The sequence below is a fragment of the Cheilinus undulatus genome, linkage group 18 (assembly GCF_018320785.1).
Source record: "Cheilinus undulatus linkage group 18, ASM1832078v1, whole genome shotgun sequence".
NCBI lineage: Eukaryota > Metazoa > Chordata > Actinopteri > Labriformes > Labridae > Cheilinus > Cheilinus undulatus.
In genome coordinates this window covers 155,073-177,466 of record NC_054882.1, presented here as the reverse complement: position 1 = coordinate 177,466, position 22,394 = coordinate 155,073, and the positions used below count along the sequence as shown (strand labels likewise).

The 22,394-nt window shown below is 44.8% G+C and overlaps 1 protein-coding gene across 1 annotated transcript; it reads right to left on the bottom strand.

Annotated features, from left to right (window-relative positions):
* Positions 1-138: 138 nt before the first annotated feature.
* Positions 139-22,296, bottom strand: traf3 (TNF receptor-associated factor 3). Its single transcript, XM_041812504.1, has 14 exons — positions 21,996-22,296; positions 8,574-8,736; positions 8,330-8,495; positions 8,089-8,140; positions 7,898-8,002; positions 6,624-6,788; positions 6,312-6,392; positions 6,149-6,223; positions 5,869-5,961; positions 5,204-5,344; positions 4,903-5,077; positions 3,540-3,883; positions 3,258-3,449; positions 139-2,881 (listed from the first exon to the last, which is right to left on the bottom strand). Exons 2-14 carry the CDS (start codon positions 8,731-8,733, stop codon positions 2,846-2,848), a joined length of 1,785 nt encoding a protein of 594 aa, XP_041668438.1. The 5' UTR covers positions 8,734-8,736; positions 21,996-22,296; the 3' UTR covers positions 139-2,845.
* Positions 22,297-22,394: the final 98 nt, after the last annotated feature.

Sequence of the window (22,394 nt, the reverse complement as noted above, 5' to 3'; positions counted from 1 at the left end):
CTGGCTCTGTAAAAATCAGGACAGGTCTGGTGACTGGAGCAGAGATTAGATCATCTCTTTATAGTGGTTTTTATTTAAATCGCTGAGAATGAATTTCAGAGCTCTGGTAGTCACACGAAATAAAACAAAAACAAAGACTTAGTTTCTTTATACTTTTATTTTCACACGTTAAACATCCAAACTGTGCAAATGAAACGACGAGTCCGATGAAATCTGTCACAGCCGAAAATCTCACAAACCACAGAGGAACTCAGAAACACACCAGGACAAACCAGGAACTTTATCTGGGATGGACCAGGAACTTTTACTAGGACAAACCAGGAACTTTACCTTTGATAAACCAGGAACTTTACCTGGACAAACCAGGAACTTTACCTGGACAAACCAGGAACTTTACCTGGGACAAACAGGGAAAAATCAGGAACATTTACTGGGACAAACCAGGAACCTTTTACTGGGACAATTCAGGACCTTTTATTGGGACAAACCAGGAATATTTAGTAGCAGAAACTTTTCCTTGACAATTATTAGTACATACTAGGAACTTTAACTGGGGCAAACTAGGAACTTTTACCAGGAGCATTTACTGGGATATACTAGAAACCTTTATTGGTATGTGCCAGGAACTTTAATGGCACAAATCAGGAACTTTAACTGAAAACTTTTATGTAGACCAGATTTTAACCAGGAACTCTTACTGTAGTACAACAGATACTTTTTGAAAGTTTACTAGAAAATACCAGGAACCTTTACTTGATCTAGGAGACAAAAGAGGAACTATTACTGGTACATACCAGGTACTTTTACTGGGATACAACAGGAACATTCACTAGTATGTACCAGGAATGATACCAGAAGACATCAGGAACATTTACTGGTACATATCAGGAACTTTACCTGAAAACTTTTATGTAGACCAGATTTTGACCAGGAACTCTGTAAACCAAAGACAAAAAACTTCCTGATCCTTGGCGTCTGTTGCCATGGCTTACTGACAATCCCTGTCTTTACTGGTTTATACTGGTTCTTGTTCCTTAACTTTGGTAGAAACACCTCATGTTGGGTTTTACCCTCCCCTAGTGGTTAAACTGGTTTTCTCTGGGTCTCCTTAAACTGACAAAGTTCCTGTCCTGGTTCCTGTGGTCTGTAGTAGAATCATGGCTGACACCAAAAACCTTGTTAAAATAAGATTCTGATCTGAGGGTTTATTCATCAGTTCTTTTGGAGTCCAGTCCAGACCAAAGATTCACAAACAGATGAGCCGAGACTCAAACCGCGCTGCAACAATCCCGTCTGCTGACACCGCTGGAACCGGCAGAGATGACGGATCGTTGCAAAAACTGCTCCACTTCAGCGTTTCAGACCGGTCTCATATCTGCTCATAATTCAGAACCAATGAGGGACGCTTCTGCTACAGCTGCTTTATCAGAAACATAAAATCCAGAGGATCCAGACTTTGGAGCCGCCTGTCGGACCTTCAACGGAATACCCAGAGGTGATTTAAAGGCTGGACATGTCCCATCTCTGGTGGATTTCTCACCCTAGTTTGGTTGTTTAGAGCGTCTGTTTTCAACCTTTACTCTTTAAAGCCCCGCCCACTTTAACCTTTAGCTCCAAAACCCCCACAAAAACAAAAAAAACATACGAGTTAAAACCAACATAAATTTTGTTTTCTTTGATAAAACACAAAACAGTAGGTCCTCCCACACTTGTTCTTCCCAAAAGAACTCAGCATAAATGTCTTAAATATCTGCTATCATGCTGAAGACGGCGGCTGGTGTTTACCTCCTGTTTTTTTGGCATGATGAGCCATAACTGTTGATAAATATCTACTGTAGCTCTGTATGACGTCTCCCAGAAGATGAGGGAAGGCACTGATTGGTTGTTAAAACATATGGCATTCTTAAGTTTGAAAACCAGCTGTTGGCAACCTCTCTAAACAAATTGCTGCCCAGATCTGAGCAGCAACTTCCCCCCCCCGTGACGCTCTAAAATGGTCTCACTGCGCCGTAAATCTTTGGTCTGAACTGGACTCGAGGTTCCAACAATGCCAACTTTTCTGACCAATCAAAAACACCGTCACTGGATCAGCAACGAGGTACAACAGATCGCCAACTTTAAATTGATACAACTCAACATAAATCCTGGGTAGCTGATGTCGGTTCATGGCGTGTTCTTTGCTGACGTTGGTTCATGGCGAGTTCTTTGCTGACGTCGGTTCATGGCGAGTTCTTTGCTGACGTCGGTTCATGGCACGTTCTTTGCTGACGTCGGTTCATGGCGCGTTCTTTGCTGACGTTGGTTCATGGCGAGTTCTTTGCAGTCATTCAGGTGTTCGTGGCCAATAGCGAGGTCAGACCAATGCCGCCCTCGTCCGTCCTGGTCGTCGTAGTGTTCTGAGCTCCTCTGTGACTGCACTTGATTTCCCAGCATGCCTTAGTAAACAGGTAATAAACAGGAAGAAAAGCTTGATGCACAGCATCAGTAATGAGCAGCGACACCGTCCTGGCTTTGGCGGCCATGTCAGCTCTGAGTGATATCACCATGGTGACGTCATGGTAACGCTGATCCATTCACACATACACACACACACACACACACACACACACACACTGCTCTGTAGTCCAGCAGCCAATCAGAAGAGGCCCCGCCCTCTGGTCTCTGTAAAGTCCACTCTGATTGGTTGCTTCCTGACTCACTCTTTTTCTTCTCGTCTGTCGGCATCGCTCTGACCGACGGGCCTCCTACATCGTCCCTCGATCCTTCCCATCATCCTTTGCTCTGCTGGGCATGGACAGGTCAGCTGATATCAGACCAGCTGGGTCAAAGGTCAGGAGACGCGAGGTCACGGGTCAGGAAGGTCAGAGGTATCCACGGTAACCTGCAGACCAAGAGAGATGAGCAGACAGAGTTAAAGACTGTGATGGTGATGAGGGTTGAAGACGAGTTTCTGCAGGGATCATGTGACTCATTAAGTGTTAGGGGATTGGCTGCAGCAGGATTGTTAGACGAGTTTCAGAGTTTAGGGACTGGTTGCTGCAGAGGTCCACAGAGAAAAGTGGGTGGAACTGGCAAGGAGCCAGGGTTTCCCACGTCCTTGCCAGCTCCACCCACTTTTCCAAAAGTTGCCAACAAAGAACGGTCAACAAGTTCTACTGATGAGAGGAGATGAAGAATGGTAGTTGGACTTTGAGGTACTCAGATCCAGCTTGGGTCCCCGATGTGAACCCACCAGCGGCAGGTTTGGCGGTCCTCACCTTGATGAAGATGGTGTCGTCTTTGATGTAGCTGCCAGACTCCAGGACGCTCTGAGACACGAACAGAGGACAGCCTGACGCGATGTTCATCTCCGCCACCGGGCGCCTGAAGCTGCTGCTGTTGGGGTCGGGCTTAAAGGCGTCTCCAAGGTGTTTCCTGGATGGACCCTGATCCATCAGCATTAGAGTCACCTGACAGGTAGACAGCAGACAGTTCAGTGTTTAAGTCAGACTGAAGTACAGTTAGAGAGTCGGTTCAGTCATCAGTAGACCAGCGCCTACCTTCTGTTTGAACGGCCACGGCAGCAGGGCGTCGTACTCGCCCCTCATCACCACAAAGAACAGCGACAGGTGCGTCCCCTTGCCCATCCCGTCTCCATTCAGGTAGACCCGGGCGCACATCTTGTAGCCGAAGTATCCCGTGTAGAACGGCTGCGAGTACAGCGACAGCGTCTTGGCAGCCACTGCTTCCTGTTTCCGCCTCTTGTAGTCGCGGATCTTCCAGATCAGAGTCCCGTTGTAGCTCGCTGTCTCCAGCACCTGAAAACGAAGGTCCATGTCGGCCAATCGGATCTCGTGGACGCTCAGCATGTCATCCTGTCGCTTCAGCTGAGTCTCCAGAGAGGCTGTAGGGAGAGAATATTGATGGAGTTATTGATTATTGATCAGAACCCGTCCTTCTGAAGTAAGGTCAGCAAAATGTTTGATATGTTTCAATGCCCTGGTTTAAATCTCTGTTTTTAATCAACGATGATCAAAAGTACCAGAAATTACAAAAACATTGACAACAATTCTGTATCAAGTAGTTACAGAGTTTGGCAACTAATTGCTGCAGAAACGGTTCACTAAGTTGCAGTTTTTGGACTACTTACTGCTAGGATCTTGGACTAATCGCAGATTAGCTTGTTGCCAAGTTTTGGAAAAATGTTTCTGAGGAGGTCCTGACCTAGTTGCTGAGTTTTGGGACATAGAGCTGCAGGGATCTTTTTTATTCATTTCAGACTTTTAGGGACTAGTTGCAGCCAGGGTCTTAAAGTATTTGCTGAGTTTTGGGACTAGTTGTTGCAGGGTTCTTCGACTAGTTGACCAGTTTTACTGGCAAGTTGGTGCAGAGGTTTGCACTAGCGGTAGAGTCTTGGGACTATTGCCTATTTTTTGGAAGTAGGAGCTGCAGGAGTCTTAGACTAGTTTAATAATTTTGGGGTGAAGGTTCTACAGGTATCTTTGTAATAGTTTCAGACTTTTGGGGACTAGTTGTTGCAGGGTTCTTCGACTAGTTGTCCAGTTATGGTGACACATTGCTGCAGAGGTCTGGATCAGTTGCAGACTTTTTATACGTGCGTGTTCCTACCTAGCTTGTGCGTGTTCCTTCCTAGGATGTGCGTTTTCCTACCTAGCATGTGCGTGTTCCTTCCTAGTATGTGCGTGTTCCTACCTAGCGTGTGCGTGTTCCTTCCTAGGATGTACGTGTTCCTACCTAGCGTGTGCGTGTTCCTTCCTAGGATGTGCGTGTTCCTACCTAGCATGTGCATGTTCCTACCTAACACGTATGTGTTCCTACCTACCGTGTGAGTATTCCTACCTAGCGTGTGAGTGTTCCTACCTAGCGTGTGCGTGTTCCTACCTAGTGTGTGCGTGTTCCTACCTAGCGTGTGCGTGGATCCCGTCCCGCCACGCCCTCCTTGCTCCAGAGCGTTCAGCCTCGTCCACACGTTGTCCAGCGTTCCTCTCAGGTTCTCCACTTCCTCTCTGAGCAGACGCAGAGACCGAAGCTCCAGCTCCACCTCCAATAGCTTCTCTGAGTGAGAGCTCATCAGTTTCTGCAAGGAGACACATGATTGGACGACCAGGTTAAGGGGCGGGACTAGTCTTTAGATTCCATTGCTACAACAATAAATCAGCGTGATCATATTAATTCCTGATCAATAACCAATCAGAGCATGTACCTGCATGGTGGCCAGTTTCTGCTCCATCTGTCGGTTCTTCTCTCGCAGCTCGTCGTGCTGGTTCTCCAGCTCTGACAGGCGGCTGTTCAGAGCAGGAAGAACCTTGTACCTCTCCAACAGCTCACCTTTAACGTCCTCTACCTGGAGACAAACACAGATCACACCTGTCAGGGGAACCTGGAACAATCCTCTTTGATTAACGCTAAAATAAAAAACTCAAGCAGAAGCAGCAACCGCTGAAGATCTCTGCAGCAACTAATCCCAAAACCCAGCAACTAGTCCAAGATCCCTTCTGCAACTAGGCCCTAAACCCAGCAACTAGTTGGAGTACTCTGCAGCAACTACTCCCCAAAAATCAGACACTGATTAGTTGATTCCTGCAGAAGCTTGTCCTCCAGAAAATTCCACTGGTCCCAAAGACCCTGCAGTGACTACTTTCCTGCAGTGACTATGTCCACTAAGCCTGGAGGAACTAATTCTAACTTTTAGCCCATGACCTCCACAGCAACTATCAGAAACTAGTCCACAGATCCCGGCAGCAACTTGTCCCAAAAAATCTGCAACTAGTCTAAGACCTCTGCAGGTCTTGAATATTCTTCAATAAGAGGTTGAATTGCTTTCGCCTGGTCTCTCTGCGTGGTTGAAGGTATTGTTACCACGGTTACCTTCTTCTCTAAGCTTGCGTTCCGATTGGCCATCATCCTCAGGTGTTCAGCTGCAAAGGTGGACTCGTGCTGCCTCATCTCCTGATTCAGACCCTGAAAACACAGAAACATAAACGCATCAGCCATGGGAGGAGGAGGAGGAGGAAGGGGAGGATGATGAGGAGCATGAGGATGAGGAAGGGGGGAGGAGGAGGAGGGAGATGAGGAAGAGGAGGGGGAGGGGGAGGAGGAAAAAGAGGAGGATGAGGAGGGGAGCGGGGTGATGAGGGGGAGGAGTTACCTTGAAGGTGCAGCCGTAGCGGTGGAACTGACAGCTCACCTGAGCTTTGGGACAGTCATGTTGGTGACTGGAGAGCTGAAGGAGGAAGAGGAAGAGGAGGAGGAGGTGTTAAAGACTGAGAGGAAGTTTCTGAGCTGACGGTCTAAGGTGGGCGGGGTCTTACCTCACTGCGGGGCAGAGACGGGAAGGAACAGTGGTTTGGACAGGACACGGGGAATGCCGGACACACCGTTTCTTTATGTTTCTGGGAAAAAGAAAAAAAAAAGATTAAGAAACATATCATCATAGAAAGCTTCAACCTGAGGACGAAAACCAGACAGAAGAGCTTCAGAGCAGAAACCCTGGACTAGTCTGAGAGTGTGAATACCTTTATATAAACACTAACACAGGTCTACAGCACAGACCTGCTACAGTCACAGTATCAAAGGGTTACCTGCAGTGTTTGAGCGGTCGGCCTGTTGCCACGGTGACTCACCTGCAGGTCGGTCAGCGGCATCTTGGTCAGGCAGAACTCACAGCTGGTCTCTCTGTGTTTACACTTCCTGTTCAGGTGGTCAGGGATCTCCTTCCTCATCATTCGCTCTTTACATTTACCGAACGGACACGGCACCTCGAAGAACGGACACACGTTCAGGTGATCCTGGAGACGAGCACAGGTGAGAACAGGTGAAAGAGTGTGATGTCAGTGCACAGGTGTTAAAGAGTGTGATGTCAGTGCACAGGTGTTAAAGAGTGATGTCAGTGCACAGGTGTTAAAGAGTGCTGATGTCACTGCACAGGTGTTAAAGAGTGTGATGTCAGTGCACAGGTGTTAAAGAGTGTGATGTCAGTGCACAGGTGTTAAAGAGTGTGATGTCACTGCACAGGTGTTAAAGAGTGTGATGTCACTGCACAGGTGTTAAAGAGTGTGATGTCAGTGCACAGGTGTTAAAGAGTGTGATGTCAGTGCACAGGTGTTAAAGAGTGTGATGTCAGTGCACAGGTGTTAAAGAGTGATGTCACTGCACAGGTGTTAAAGAGTGTGATGTCAGTGCACAGGTGTTAAAGAGTGTGATGTCAGTGCACAGGTGTTAAAGAGTGTGATGTCAGTGCACAGGTGTTAAAGAGTGTGATGTCAGTGCACAGGTGTTAAAGAGTGTGATGTCACTGCACAGGTGTTAAAGAGTGTGATGTCAGTGCACAGGTGTTAAAGAGTGTGATGTCAGTGCACAGGTGTTAAAGAGTGTGATGTCACTGCACAGGTGTTAAAGAGTGTGATGTCAGTGCACAGGTGTTAAAGAGTGTGATGTCAGTGCACAGGTGTTAAAGAGTGTGATGTCAGTGCACAGGTGTTAAAGAGTGTGATGTCACTGCACAGGTGTTAAAGAGTGTGATGTCACTGCACAGGTGTTAAAGAGTGTGATGTCAGTGCACAGGTGTTAAAGAGTGTGATGTCAGTGCACAGGTGTTAAAGAGTGTGATGTCAGTGCACAGGTGTTAAAGAGTGTGATGTCACTGCACAGGTGTTAAAGAGTGTGATGTCACTGCACAGGTGTTAAAGAGTGTGATGTCACTGCACAGGTGTTAAAGAGTGTGATGTCAGTGCACAGGTGTTAAAGAGTGTGATGTCAGTGCACAGGTGTTAAAGAGTGTGATGTCAGTGCACAGGTGTTAAAGAGTGTGATGTCACTGCACAGGTGTTAAAGAGTGTGATGTCAGTGCACAGGTGTTAAAGAGTGTGATGTCAGTGCACAGGTGTTCCTTCCTCACAGGTATCTGCTGCAGACTCATCTGCTCCTGACAGCCGTTAGCTTCACTGCGGCAGTAAACCTTCAGCGCCATGATTTCCCGATGACAGCAAACGTCTCTGAAGATCTGAAATGAACACACACGAGAGCTGAAATCATCGATCGATGATCAATGACGTCATCAGCTCAGTGGTGATGTCACTTCCTGCCTACCTTGTCCTTGAACAGAGGCTCCATGTCGGCTGGACACACCGGGTTTGGATGGCTGCAGGAGACAAAGATTCAGTCTAGTCTGAACGTTGACAACATGTTTGTGCAATAAAGACGCGGTGTAGAAGTTTCCCTGTGGTTTCAGTGCTCGTTATGACACATTACTGGTTATTTCTGGTTCCTCTAATGAGGACCTGTGAGGAGAGAGCCTGGTACCTAGACCTGAGGCGGGCCGCCGTCTCACCTGAGGATGTCGTTGATGCAGCTCTGACAGAAGCGGTGTCCACACTCGGTCTGCCGGGGCTGACACAGGACCAGCCTGCAGGCCTCGCAGCAGTACTTGGCTTCAGGAGTTTCTACAAAGTGGTCTCTGAAGCCTCCATGAAGAGGCAGGAAGCCCGCAGGAACACCTGGAGGGAGCGAGAGCACACCTGAGTCTGTGCACCTGGCCATAGAAACTCTCAGCCAATCACAAAGCAGGTGCTTACCTTGTGAGCTGTTGGGGTCGTTAGGTGGCCAGGGATTGGCTGGGCGATGAGACGGCGGCGTGATGGGTGGGACCACCGAGAGAGGCGTGGCCATGGAGGGCGCCACCTGCTGGAGGGGAATCTGCACCTCCCTCCCGTCACCACTCCTCCCTGCTGACATGACCTGGAGGAGAGGAAACACGGGACAAAAACATTCAAACTGAGTCTTTAACGCGCGGTCTGCACATGCTCAGAGCAGACCAGCAGAGGCTAACGCCAGCACGTCAGCAAAATACTGGAGTTCAGTTACGGTGCTGAAGCGTTTCCAAGCACATCTATCAGTGTCAGGAATCAGGAGTTTCCTCTAGTTCTCCAGCTCCTCCCCTTTAAAAACCAGGCTAATATTTAAATAAATCATTAAATAAGAGATAAAAACTACTGAGGACAGAGATGAGACATCCAGTCCTCCTCCAGCTCCACTCACTTTCTCTTTCACTTTAACTTCTTTCACTTTGATGCTCCTTCCTCCTGGAAATCCCTGCCATCATGAGGCAGAGGATTCTGGGAATTCTGACAAAGAAATGAGAAAAGCAGGCAGTACTCTGAGTTTCAGTGACCTCGCCGTCACTGGAGCCTGGGAGTTTAAATTTCATCTCAAACATTAAAAAAGCAGATGTAGGTGGAGTAAAGCTGGATATTTAATGAGGAAACCTGAGATCAGTGATCCTCAGCGTGTGGCTCTTTATGTCTTCATTTTACATATTATTCCCCAGAAAACCTTAAAAAAGGGAACCTTTGCCATTTTTCACCACTTTTTGTCACTTTACACCCATTTGAGATACCTTTTGCCAGTAAATACCATTTTTTCATACTTTTTGCCATTTTTGTCATTTGTTTTGCAACTTTTTACCCAATTTATGCCACTTTCATCCAATTTTTGCCCATTTCAGCTACCTTTTGCCAAGAAATACCACTTGTTTCCTCTTTTTTTGCCCATTTTCACTCTTTTTTTTGCCTTTTGACCATTTTTGCCACCTTTCACTTATTGTAGTTGCTACTTGAAGTTGTTTTTTCAACTTTCAGCGCTTAGATTGTGGCTCTTGCAAAGGTATTTTTCAACATTTGGCTCTTTGGTTGAGCAGGGCTGAGTAACTCTGCCTTAAATCATGAGGCTGATGCTCGCTGTCATGATCTCAGAGACGTTTTTAAATGAACGTGAATGAAAATAAATCCCTAAAGAGAGCGGCTCATTAGAGGAATCAGAGTGTTTGACCTTCACCCTGAGCACTATCAGCTGACAGACAGCGGCTCATTAGAGGAATCAGAGTGTTTGACCTTCACCCTGAGCACTATCAGCTGACAGACAGAACAGAATCACTTCCTGTCCAGGCTCAGCTGTGGGGATGTTAGGGGCTTTTCCACCGCAGACGTCATGAAAGCGCTCTGAGGCTCTGACCTCATCACGGCTCAAACACAGGCGCTGCTTTTTAACCCAAACGCCTCAGAAACACCAGATTTCACCAGACCTCCATCAGTCTGACCCTCTCCACCTCTTCAGACCTGCTTTAAATGTTGCCAACACGTTTATGCAATCTAGACGATGTGGAGGAGTTTGTCTGCAATACGTGGGCCTTCACAATAAAAGCACTCTGACAAAACAACAACAGACTCTTATTGTGAAGGATTCAGTATCACGTGCACAGAGCTGGGTTATACTACAGCTGAGTCTCTGACCCCGTTTATCCTCACAGTCCGCTTCTCTGAATTCTCATCAACACAGGACTCACCAGATTAATCTCCTTTAGTCTGCTATTTAAGCTACTGTAGCATGAGTCCTATCTCAGCTACAGGCCAGGGGGCGCTATTCAAAACAGCGCATAATCCAGCATGTTGCTGTTTAATCTCAGAGATTAACACAGAAACCTGACTACAGTCTCCAGCTTTAATCTCAGAGAGAAACCTGACTGTGAATAATAATCCAGCATCAGTCTGATTTAATCCTTAACACAGAAACCTGACTGTGAATAATAATCCAGCACCAGTCTACAGCTGTAATCTCAGAGATTAACACAGAAACCTGACTGTGAATAATAATCCAGCATCAGTCTGCAGCTTTAATCTCAGAGATTAACACAGAAACCTGACTGTGAATAATAATCCAGCATCAGTCTACAGCTTTAATCTCAGAGATTAACACAGAAACCTGACTGTGAATAATAATCCAGCTACAGTCTGCAGCTTTAATCTCAGAGATTAACACAGAAACCTGACTGTGAATAATAATCCAGCTACAGTCTACAGCTTTAATCTCAGAGATTAACACAGAAACCTGACTGTGAATAATAATCCAGCTACAGTCTACAGCTTTAATCTCAGAGATTAACACAGAAACCTGACTGTGGATAATAATCCAGCATCAGTCTGCAGCTTTAATCTCAGAGATTAACACAGAAACCTGACTGTGAATCAGCCCCGTGTTCTCTCTGAGCCTGAATCTGTGTTTTCACACCGGAAAACACCTGCCCTTTTGTCCTTTATGATGAACCCTCTGTTTGATCAGAGAACAGAGGTTGTGAAATGAGCCGAGCTCTCACTCTGACTGAAATCCTGATGAGCAGCCGTGTGTGAAGGCTTCACAGAAACAGAAACCGTCTCAGCTTGCTGCAGCAGACGGGGTTTTCCTCTGACTGGCAGCAGCTGATACACAAACACTGGAAAGTTTGGGCCCTAAAGCTGCTTTCAAAGTCTGAATGGTGCTGAGGGAGGCTCTGTGGACCACCAGAGGGCGCTACAACAAACAGCTGATAATCAGACAAAGACATGAGCTTTATATCTCAGGTGTTTATCAGGATTTTCTGCCTTCTAGGGCCACCATGATGCCAGAGTTTACCCAGGTAATGGCTGCATGTAAGCACCTATCACAGCAGAAACAGATGAGGTGTTCTGAGCACGCTCCACACCTGTACAGCTGCATCTGACCAAATAGAATATCATGTAAAAGTTCAGGTTTTCTTCCTGCAGTTCACTTCACAAAGTTAAACTTCCATCAATTCCACATTCATCTCATTTAAAGTGAAATATTTCAGACTTTTGTTTCAGTTTTGATGATTTCAGCTCACAAAGAAAAACACTAAAATATCAGAATATTCTGGAACAGTCTAGTTCTCAAAGGTTCACTGAGCCTTCAGACAACCACAACCATGAGGAAGACTGCTGACTGGACACCCACTGACATCCTCCATGAGGAGGGTAAGCCACAGAAGGTCAAAGGTGAAAGGTCAGGCTGTTCTCAGAGGCTGTGTCAGGGATATTTAACCCTTAGAGCTCACAGCTATTTTTTTCACCATCATGTCTCTCCTAGACTTTTTTCTTTAAAAGCTTGTAAAACATCAACCCTGAGGTGCACAGTCAAGCTCTATACATCTTTGTTTTCAGGACAACCTGGCCTTTAAGAACATGTCTACTACAGTAATGTCACCTGAATTATGGAAAAGTTATGAGACTCTAAAGACAAAATAAAAAAACAAATCAGAACTTAAAACTCAAAGACTTTGATTGATAACACACAGTAAACAATAATGACAAAGCATTTTCTTTGCGTAGACTTGTTCTCCATCTCTTGGGGACAAAATAGTGAAAAAATAAACATTCTGTGACTAATGCTTTTCAAAATATCTACATAAATACAAGAGAAAGTCCATGCACTTTTTCACAGTTAGATTCATTTGTGCTGTTCCTTTAAGCAGTAGAGAAGCAACTGGTCAACTACAACTCCCACAATGCTTTGATTTATCCGTGGATTTAATATTTAAAGACCCTGAAAAGTCACTGAAGTTGCAGGCTTGTTAGAACAGCTTCTTTAAGGGCTACGGAGACACCGAGGGTAGCAAACAAACGGCAAAATGAGTGTCTACGACGTATGGTTCAAAAGTTATTAACGTTTTTCTAAACTGTGTCACTTCTTGTTGTAAACCACAACCTTGTCTGCAGAGACCCCGGGAAGTCAGCCAAGTCCTGGGCTCACTAGAAAATGTTCTGTATGAGCTACGAATGTATGAAGAACATATTTAGAAAGGCACAACACTGAGCTTTCACAGGAAAAAACAAGTTAGTGCCTATGACTTATGGTTCAAAAGTTACCAAGCAATTTACAAAGGGGTGTGCCTCCAGCATGGATCCGTGCCGCTGGAGCTCTAAGCGTTAAGGAGGGTAAGCCACAGAAGGTCAAAGGTGAAATGTCAAAGGCTGTATCAGAGCAGATTTATGAAAGCTGACTGAAGGGAAAGAAGAAGAGGAGACAAACCAGCAGAACCTCAGTTCTGGATTATTAATCCTGATTAGACTGATGACATCAGAGATTTTAGCGAGCCGGAATCATCAGGATTAAACCAGGAAAGTCTGGAATATTTTCACTTCCTCCTGGATTAATCTGTAATATCTGGGAGTTAGATCCCAGGATGCTCTGATCTTTGCTGTCTGTCTCACAGCCTGTCTACGACTCTGTCATATGAAGGGAGATCAGAGACTGAGACTCTGCAGGATGGTCTGATGATGGTGGAGCTTCTCCAGGACTCTAACATAGAAATGCAGCGCTAGAACGGCTCAAACTGCAGAAATATGTGGGAGACTTCTGGAGGCTGAGGACGGCTGTCTCCGGTTCTGCTGGTTAAAGTGAGATGCTCTGACGTTTGTTACACACTCGGCACGTCTAGAGAACACGCCTGGATTTAAACATGCCTTCAAACCTCCCTCTCTCCTGTTCTTATAAACTCAGAGTCTGTTTCGGTTGGCGTTGTGGCGTTGGGTTTCACTCTGAGTCTGCTTCCGTTCACAGATCAGATCACCTGTATTGATCCTCGGGGGAGAAAGGGGGGAGGCCGGCAGAGCAGCATGAGAACCTGAAGTGAAACTCCACATGTCCCGACTGAGAGCCGTCCTGCTGGAAACCTTTTTGTCCCTCCAGCAGACCCGTAGTCCTCAGACTTTTGTCTGAATCTGAAAGATACAGATGTGACCCTGAACGCTTCATCTGTGATGCGTTCACTGACTCAGAAATGTTCTCGTTTTAGCCTGAGATGACTCAAATGGTTTTTCTATTAATCAGACAGAAACTGATGAGTCAGCGCTGATTGACCAATCACCTCGCTGCTTCTGAACATTTCAAACTGATCAGGATTTATTGATCAGTAATCAAAGACACAGACCTCAGCATGGAGAACTATCACCACAGCTGCTGTGCTCACTGCTGATTGGTTGGTTTGAAACACCATCCACCAATCAGAAACAAGTCTGGTCAGAGAAACAGAGCCTTAGAAAGTATTCACCCCCTCTGATGCTTCACCCTTCAACCATGGTCTATATAGAAACTACTCTGTAACGTCAGAGTGAGAACAGATTTCTACAGAGGAATGTCAGTAAATAAAAATCAGTGACTGCATACAGACACCGGAGTCTGGGAGGTCCAGTCACTGGTCCATCAGTATTCCTGGCTACCATTACACCATGAAGACAAAAGAACACTCAGAGAAAATGTTATTAAAAAGTCTAAGTCAGAAACATCTCCAAGTCTCTGAACATCCCCCAGAGTTCAGTTAAATCCATCATCAAGAAATGAAGGAATATGTCACATGTGTAAATCTGCTAGATCAGACCGCCTTCACAGACTGAGTGGGCGTGCAAGAAGGAGACTAGTGAGAGAGGACACCAAGACACCTATGACTACTCTGAAGGAGCTCCAAGCTTCAGCAGCTGAGATGGAGAGACTCTGCAGACAACAACTGTTGGCCGGGTTCTTCACCAGTCAGAGCTTTATGGGAGAGTGGCAAAGAGAAAGACACTGTTGAAGAAAACTCAGATTCAATCTGGACTAGAGTTCACCAGAAGGACTGTGGGAGACTCCATGGTCAAGAGGAAGAAAGGTCTTTGGTCTGATGAGACCAGAATGGAGCTTTGAGACCATCAGACAAGACGCCAAACACTGACATCACCACAAACACACCATCCCCACTGTGGAGCACGCTGGTGGCAGCATCATGCTGTGGGGATGCTTCTCAGCAGAAGAAGCATTCAGAGAAAGCTCCACAGAAATGGTTTAAAAACAACAAGGGGAATGTTCAGAGGCCTGTACGATGAAGCTGGATTAACAAGTCCGGGATATCTCTCCATTAGCTGGATTCATGGGACGGTATAAACAGACAGCACTCTGATCACTCAGTTTGACTCTGTTACGGCACAGACGTTTGGGGCGGAGCTTCCTCAGGAAATTTTGTGTTGTAATATTAATTCCTCACTGTGACAGCAGGAATAGTCATATGTTCCATTAATCCATGTTTCTGCAGTTATGCCATGTGTGACAATGATTATTAACCCCATCATTTCAGATGAACCCTAGTGGAGCAAAAAGGACCCGGGAACAAGTGAAGATCAAATATAAAAGCATACATCAAAGCGGCGAGGCTTTATTTCTCCACACTGTCTCTGTTGGATGGATGACATCACTGGAATTATCTATCATCTATCCCTAAATATTCTTTCTCTCCTAAGCGCTCTTCTCACGATCCGTGCACCAACCAGGATCTTCTAAGAATGGGCAGGCCATTTTCCAAGAGAACTGATTGGTCAGGAGGCGGGGCTTTTCTACTCGCTGATCTCGTATCCAGAATATAACCTGCTCCGGAGCAGGTTAGCCGTTCAGCATAAGTTACCGCGGTGATTTATTCCGGTAAGAAGTGAACCAGTGTTGTCGTACAGAAAATCCGGGGTTATCCTGAAGTTATCTGGATAAGAGAAAATCCAGCTTTGTCATACAGGCCTCTGGAGCAGCCGAGTCATAGCCCAGATCTCAACCCTATAGAGAACAGAGGCTGGTCTTGTAAAGGACTGTTCAGCCCTGATCCCTGATCAACCTGACAGAACTTGATCAGTTTATCAAAGAAGAATGGAGTAAAATTCCACAGTCCAGATGTTTGATCCTGACTGAGACCTATGCACACAGACCCAGATTAAAGAGATAATCTCGGCATAGATCACTGATAATCTCAGCATAGATCACTGATAATCTCGGCATAGATCACTGATAATCTCGGCATAGATCGCTGATAATCTCGGCATAGATCGCTGATAATCTCGGCACAGATCGCTGATAATCTCGGCACAGATCACTGATAATCTCGGCATAGATCACTGATAATCTCGGCATAGATCGCTGATAATCTCGGCATAGATCACTGATAATCTCGGCATAGATCGCTGATAATCTCGGCATAGATCACTGATAATCTCGGCATAGATCGCTGATAATCTCGGCATAGATCGCTGATAATCTCTGCATTGATCACTGATAATCTCGGCATAGATCGCTGATAATCTCGGCATAGATCGCTGATAATCTCGGCATAGATCGCTGATAATCTCGGCATAGATCACTGATAATCTCGGCATAGATCACTGATAATCTCGGCATAGATCACTGATAATCTAGGCACAGATCACTGATAATCTAGGCACAGATCACTGATAATCTCGGCATAGATCACTGATAATCTAGGCACAGATCACTGATAATCTCGGCATATATCACTGATAATCTCGGCATATATCACTGATAATCTCGGCATAGATCACTGATAATCTAGGCACAGATCACTGATAATCTTGGCATAGATCACTGATAATCTCGGCATATATCACTGATAATCTCGGCATATATCACTGATAATCTCTGCATAGATCACTGATAATCTCGGCATAGATCACTGATAATCTCGGCACAGATCACTGATAATCTCGGCACAGATCACTGATAATCTCGGCACAGATCACTGATAATCTCTGCATAGATCACTGATAATCTCGGCATATATCACTGATAATCTCGGCATATATCACTGATAATCTCTGCATAGATCACTGATAATCTCGGCATAGATCACTGATAATCTCGGCACAGATCACTGATAATCTCGGCACAGATCACTGATAATCTCGGCACAGATCACTGATAATCTCTGCATAGATCACTGATAATCTCGGCACAGATCACTGATAATCTCGGCATAGATCACTGATAATCTCGGCACAGATCACTGATAATCTCGGCACAGATCACTGATAATCTCGGCACAGATCACTGATAATCTCGGCACAGATCACTGATAATCTCGGCACAGATCACTGATAATCTCGGCATAGATCACTGATAATCTCGGCACAGATCACTGATAATCTCGGCATAGATCACTGATAATCTCAGGAGAAGTTCATTCGGGGCTACATGAGTCAGACTGCATTGATATTTAAATATTCATCAGCTGAAGCAGAACTAAACCGTCTGATTAAAGCAGAAACTGAATCATCTCAGAGCGGAGCGTCACGGACTCTAACAGCACGTCTGATCTACAGGAGGAAATCTCCAGAGTTCTCTAAACTTAAACCCGAGTCAGGTTTCAGTCTCAGGTCCTCATCACTCACTTTCAGCTGTTTCTGATTTGAAGGAACAATAAAGTTTAATTTTCACTCCCCTGCAGATTAAACTGAAGCCTTCTCAATAATCTGAGTCCAGATTATAGTCTGAGAACCAACGCTGGAGGAAACCAGGCCCAGGTTTAACTCCCAACACGAGCGGGTCCAGGTCTGAGAGAGTCTGACATCTCACAAGCAAGCATCACAGTAAAGGGCAATTCTGCTGTTTTTATGAAAGCTTTCTGAACGTCTGCAGAGTCTCCAGGCCGTCCTCATCTGATCCATGAAGTCCACATCCTTTATTCCCTGCTAGGGCTGGGCAATAATGACCAATAAGGGCCAGTTATCATCTCTGGCTGTGTTTAAGCTGAATGCTGGTTCAGGACCTGTCTGATCATTCTCAGAAGAAAACTCACAGCAGAAACAGAGACTCTGATTCGATCCTGTGACCCCGGTCTGACCCCACAGCAACAAACACAAGAGTCCTAGACACCAAAGATGGGCAGATTTTCATTCTCAGGACCAAAAACTGCAGAACAAGTCCTTTAAAGTGTCTCCATGTTCTACTGTCCTAAACCCCAGAGTCTAAAAACTCTGAAATCTCCTTTATTTAGATCAGACGCTCTGATTTTAACCAGCAGAGACAGAGAAGGGTTGAAGTTGAACAATTATGTTGACAACATTTGGAAAGATGGAAAAGGCAGAAGTGAGGATTTACCTCGCTCCTCATCAGTTCTGGGAAAAACCTGCAACAAAAACACGAGTCCAGGAAAATTGATCAGCTTCTAGGAACTGCTGTTAAAGTCCCGAATGACCCCTAAACCTGAGCCTGACCCCCTAAACCTGAGAGCCAAAGACCGCCCCCACAGCTGCTGGTGGTGGTTCAACAGATCTCCTGTTTATCAGGATTATCCTGACATGGATGTTTCTAGAGAGCTGGGACTTTCTGCTCTGAGGATCACTAAAAGATCAGATTATTCTGATTTAAACCTGGAGCACTACCGGCTGCAGGATTATAACTGAGACACAGACCACGGATCAGGAGACTCCTAGAAGATTCTAGAGCGTCTAAAGCAACCTGGACGTCTGTTTGGTTCCACAGCAGTCCTAGACCACAAACCGGGTCAGCTCTGACTGTCTACTGAGGGTCTGAAAGGTCGACCGCGTATCGAACAGTTTAGACCACTGATAGTCAGCGCGTGGCTCTTTTCTGTCTGAATTCTAAATATTATCCCCCAGAAAACCTTTATAAAGAGAAACTAGGACCTCAGAAATGAATCATTACAAGTCACATTAATCAGTTTGACTCCCCACTTTAATACGGCAGGCTTTAATCTTCAACCTTTGTGTTTAGCTCTACGTTGCCATTGCCCTTATTTGCAATTTTTTGCCAATTTTTTTTGCAACTTTTAATCCATTTTAACTGCTTTAAGCCCACTTCTGCTGTTTCTTTTTGCCACTGTTTTCTGCTTCTATCCCATTTTTTGCCTCTTTTATCGTAAGTGGCCACCAGCCTCTCTTTTTGTTGTATTTTCATGCTGCGTGGTTGAGTCGTGTGCCCGGAACTGGTATAAAGGTCGGGTGTGTCGTCACACGCCAACTTTGATTGAAGCCAGGAGTTCACTGTGTGCGGGAAGTTTTGGGACGGTATGTAGCAACAAACAGTGGTTTAATGGGTTTAATTCTGTCGCTTTTATGCCTGGTTGATTGTATTTGAGTGAACAGAGGCGTACCTGGCAGGTTCCTCCATTTTAATGACCGTTCATACCTCGCTGTACACTGATTTAAAGGAATGTAAAGGTGTAATTCACTGACTGTTCGTCTGACCACATTTTAACTTTGTTACAATGACGATGCTTTGTATGTTTCCAGTTTCCTGGTGAATAATAAAGACAAGACTGAGCAGCAGTCCAGCTCTACCGCTGTTACTGACGCCCAGGGCAGCTGCATTTATCCTGCTTCTGCTATTTCCAATTTTTTTCCTTTTTTAAATCCATTTAAACTGAGTTTTACCATCAGATGCCTCTGTTATCAAAATTCTTGCCACTCTCCGCTGCTTTTTGACCATTTTTCCAACATTTTTGCCTATTTTAGTCATTCTTTTGCCATGTTTTTACTGGGTCTTTTTGCCTTTTTTTGCCACCTGTAACCCAGTTTTTAGTAGCTCTGCACCCTGTTTTTCACTTATCAACCACTTTTTGCCATTGTATGCCTACTTAGCCCCTTTTTTTGCTGCAGTTTGAGCATTATTTGCCACATTTAACTATTTTTATTGCCACTTAAATCAGTTTTCACCACGTACAGTGCTTCACAAATTTATCAGACCACCTGTCATAACAATGAGAAAACATAAATATTTTAGAAATCTTTCAAAAACTTGTTTAAAACTAAAACTAAAAACGTTTTACCATTTTGAACAGGAATGAGGAATTTCAAACTGAATTCACCCAAATGTGAGCCGGCTCACTGGGCTTCTCTGAGAAACCAGAAATGAATCAAGCATAACATTCAACCACTAAAACTCATTTTTCTCTTCAGGAATGACAGTAAATAACTATAATCTGACACATTCATCAGAAATATTAATGTGCTTTACTATTTATTCAGTTTTTTGTAAATCAGTAAATGTGAAAATTCATGGATAACAATAATAATTCTATTTTAGCATTAAAAATATCATTTGTGTTAAAGAGCTTCTACATATTGGTGTATTAACCATTGCAGAAACATCAAACATGATTTTGGTAATTACCAATGCTGTTAATTTAGGGCAGCTGTGGCAGAAACCTGACTGTGGTTAGGGCTAGGGTGGGCTGACACATTTGTTAAGAACTGTTTATTCCCTTCTTTCTCGAGACAAGGCTAAAAACAAGGGGAGACCGAGCTTTTGCAGTAGCTGCCCCAAAACTGTGGAGCAGCCTAGCCCTTAACGTGAGATCCGCTCAAACTGTAGAACATTTTAAATCGCTGTTAAAAACTCATCTGTTCTCGTTGGCTCTCAGCTCAGGATGAGATTATTTCATTCCAACAGATTTTAGATTTTAGGTGTTACTCTAACTTTTACTATTACTGTATAGTGCTCTATTTTTTTCATCATTTTTCATTTTATTTTTTTTATTAATTTTACTATTTAATAGTGGTGTATTCTTGTTTTACGTTTTGCTTTTATACTGTGAAGCACTTTGGTCAACCATGGTTGTTTTAAATGTGCTATATAAATAAAGTTGAATTGAATTGAGTCTGTTTGCTTTGCAAAATCAAATGTGATTAATATAAAATAGATTAAAAATGAATGATAATTAATCATGATTAATCAAAATTAATCCACAGCAACCTGATTAAAAATGCAGTTTGACAGCATTAATTTTTACTGCTTTAAGCCCAGTTTTGCCGTTTCTTTTTGCCACATTTTGCTCATTTTTACTACTTCTATTCCTTTTTTGCCGCCAGTTTTTTACCTCTTTTATCCTGCTTTTTTACTCTCTGCATTTTATCCCTTTTTTCCATTTTTCGCCCATTTCAGCCACATTTTGACCTTAAAAGCCACTGTTTTCAGCATTCTTGCCACTCTTCACTGCTTTTTGACCATTTTATTTACCACATTTTTGCCCATTTTGGTCACTTCTACACTCATTTTTTTGCCATGTTTTTGCCATTTTTTGCCACCTGAAACTCATTTCTTGGTAACTCCTCACCCATTTTTGCCACTTTTCACATACCTTTTGCCATTTTATGCCTACTTTGCCTCTTTTTGCTACTTTCTTGCTGCAGTTTGACCAACATTTGCCACATTTAACTAACTTTTATTGCCACTTTAATCCGTTTTTGCCACTTTTCACTACTTAGATTGTGGCTCTTGAGTTGAGTAACGCTGGTTTGGACAGGGTTTCCAGGGTTTAGATTTGATCTGACTCTAGTAAAGTGTAAAGATGATAAAAAGGTTTTCGGCGCTGTGTACTGATCGATTAAATGTGTTTGTGGGTCATTTCCTCTCCTGGTCACCTGACGGTTGACACAGACGTAGTCTATCACATTTTTCTACTTTGTGACTCAGGAGGTCATTCAAAGAAGACTGTACCTGTTCAAACCTGAGCCTCGGCCGTAGGGCTGTCACAGCAGCAGGGTTTTAAACTCTGGTATGATCCAGGTACAGAATCAGACTACATCAGACCTCCTGGACACCAAAAACCGGACCAGGTCTTCTTCTCTGGTATGGAACCATCGTTCCACCAACATGTTTGACCATTTGTAGAAGTCTGTGTACAATTTTCAACAAATCAGTCCCTCCCTATTCCCTGTTCATCACACAGACGTAGATCCAATCACAACAACAGACTCTCATTTCACGCCCCATCAAAAAGAAGCACAGATGCAGACAGCCTTAGTGAATACTACATACAGAGTTAAAGCTAATATAAAGGAGGATATAAAACGAATGTGTGATTCCTCAACACTGAAAATAAAACAATTATTTTAGTCTTCAATCCGGATTTTAGTGGAGCTTTTCGGTTTGGGTTTCACAGAATCGTCCCTCTCTCTGAGCTCGACTATTAAGGTCTGCTTGTAGTTTTTCTCCTTTGTGAGCTTTAACCGTAACTGTCCTTGACTGAGCTGATAATCTGCGGTCAGTTGTCGATAGATTATTGATTATTAATTGGTGATTAGTAGATCTTTGGCTGCTCTCCGGTTAAATCTGATCTCTGATGTCAACAGTCCGAGCTAATGCTACCATTGTTAGCTTTTTTAGCTCACTGGCTGCTCGGTTTGATCAATAAAGATTATTTTAGTTTAAACACAGACCACATACACACCACAGACACAGACAGAGAGCTAGCTATAGCATCTGTAGTCCTTTTCCCTCCCTGTGAAGCTAACACTACCAGCTAACCTGTTCTGTGTTCTACTAGCCTCTCCTGGTTCTATTGTAGTTCTGTGTGGTTCTAAAGGAGGTTCTGAGGAGGTTCTCCTCTCTCCTGGACTCACATGAATCTCCTGGACAGGCCACAGCTCGGCTCGGCTCGGCTCGGCTCAGCGGCTCCTCGGCGGACTCTCTCCGGGATTCAAACCGTCGACCCGCCGCTGGCTCTGCCTCGGAGCCTCGGGGCCTGTGGCGGGCTCTTCATGGTCCGTGGGTCTGGGTTCGGGGTTCTGCGTGTCCGGGCTGAGAGGGAGAGTCTCTGGGATCCAGCTCTCTGATCCAGCGGGGAGGACTGGGCTGATCACACTGGAAACCCCCTCCACTGCTTCCGCCCAGGAAATCCCCCAGCTGCCCGGAGAGACACGGTCGCCGCCAGAGGGCGCTGTTTACTACAGGCTGCTGTGAGCACGGTGACGCCGCTCTGACGGACGGCTACGGGGGCGCCATCTTGGTGGGGTGCAGCA

What these genes read in the sequence shown, in the direction of transcription:
- traf3 (XM_041812504.1), bottom strand. Translation starts at nt 8,733, where the DNA reads ATGTCAGCAGGGAGGAGTGGTGACGGGAGGGAGGTGCAGATTCCCCTC. An exon ending in CGACCCCAACAGCTCACAAG is followed by an intron (nt 8,496 to 8,573) that starts GTAAGCACCTGC and finishes CGCTCCCTCCAG; the next exon opens with GTGTTCCTGCGGGCTTCCTG. An exon ending in GCTACGGCTGCACCTTCAAG is followed by an intron (nt 5,962 to 6,148) that starts GTAACTCCTCCC and finishes CTGTGTTTTCAG; the next exon opens with GGTCTGAATCAGGAGATGAG.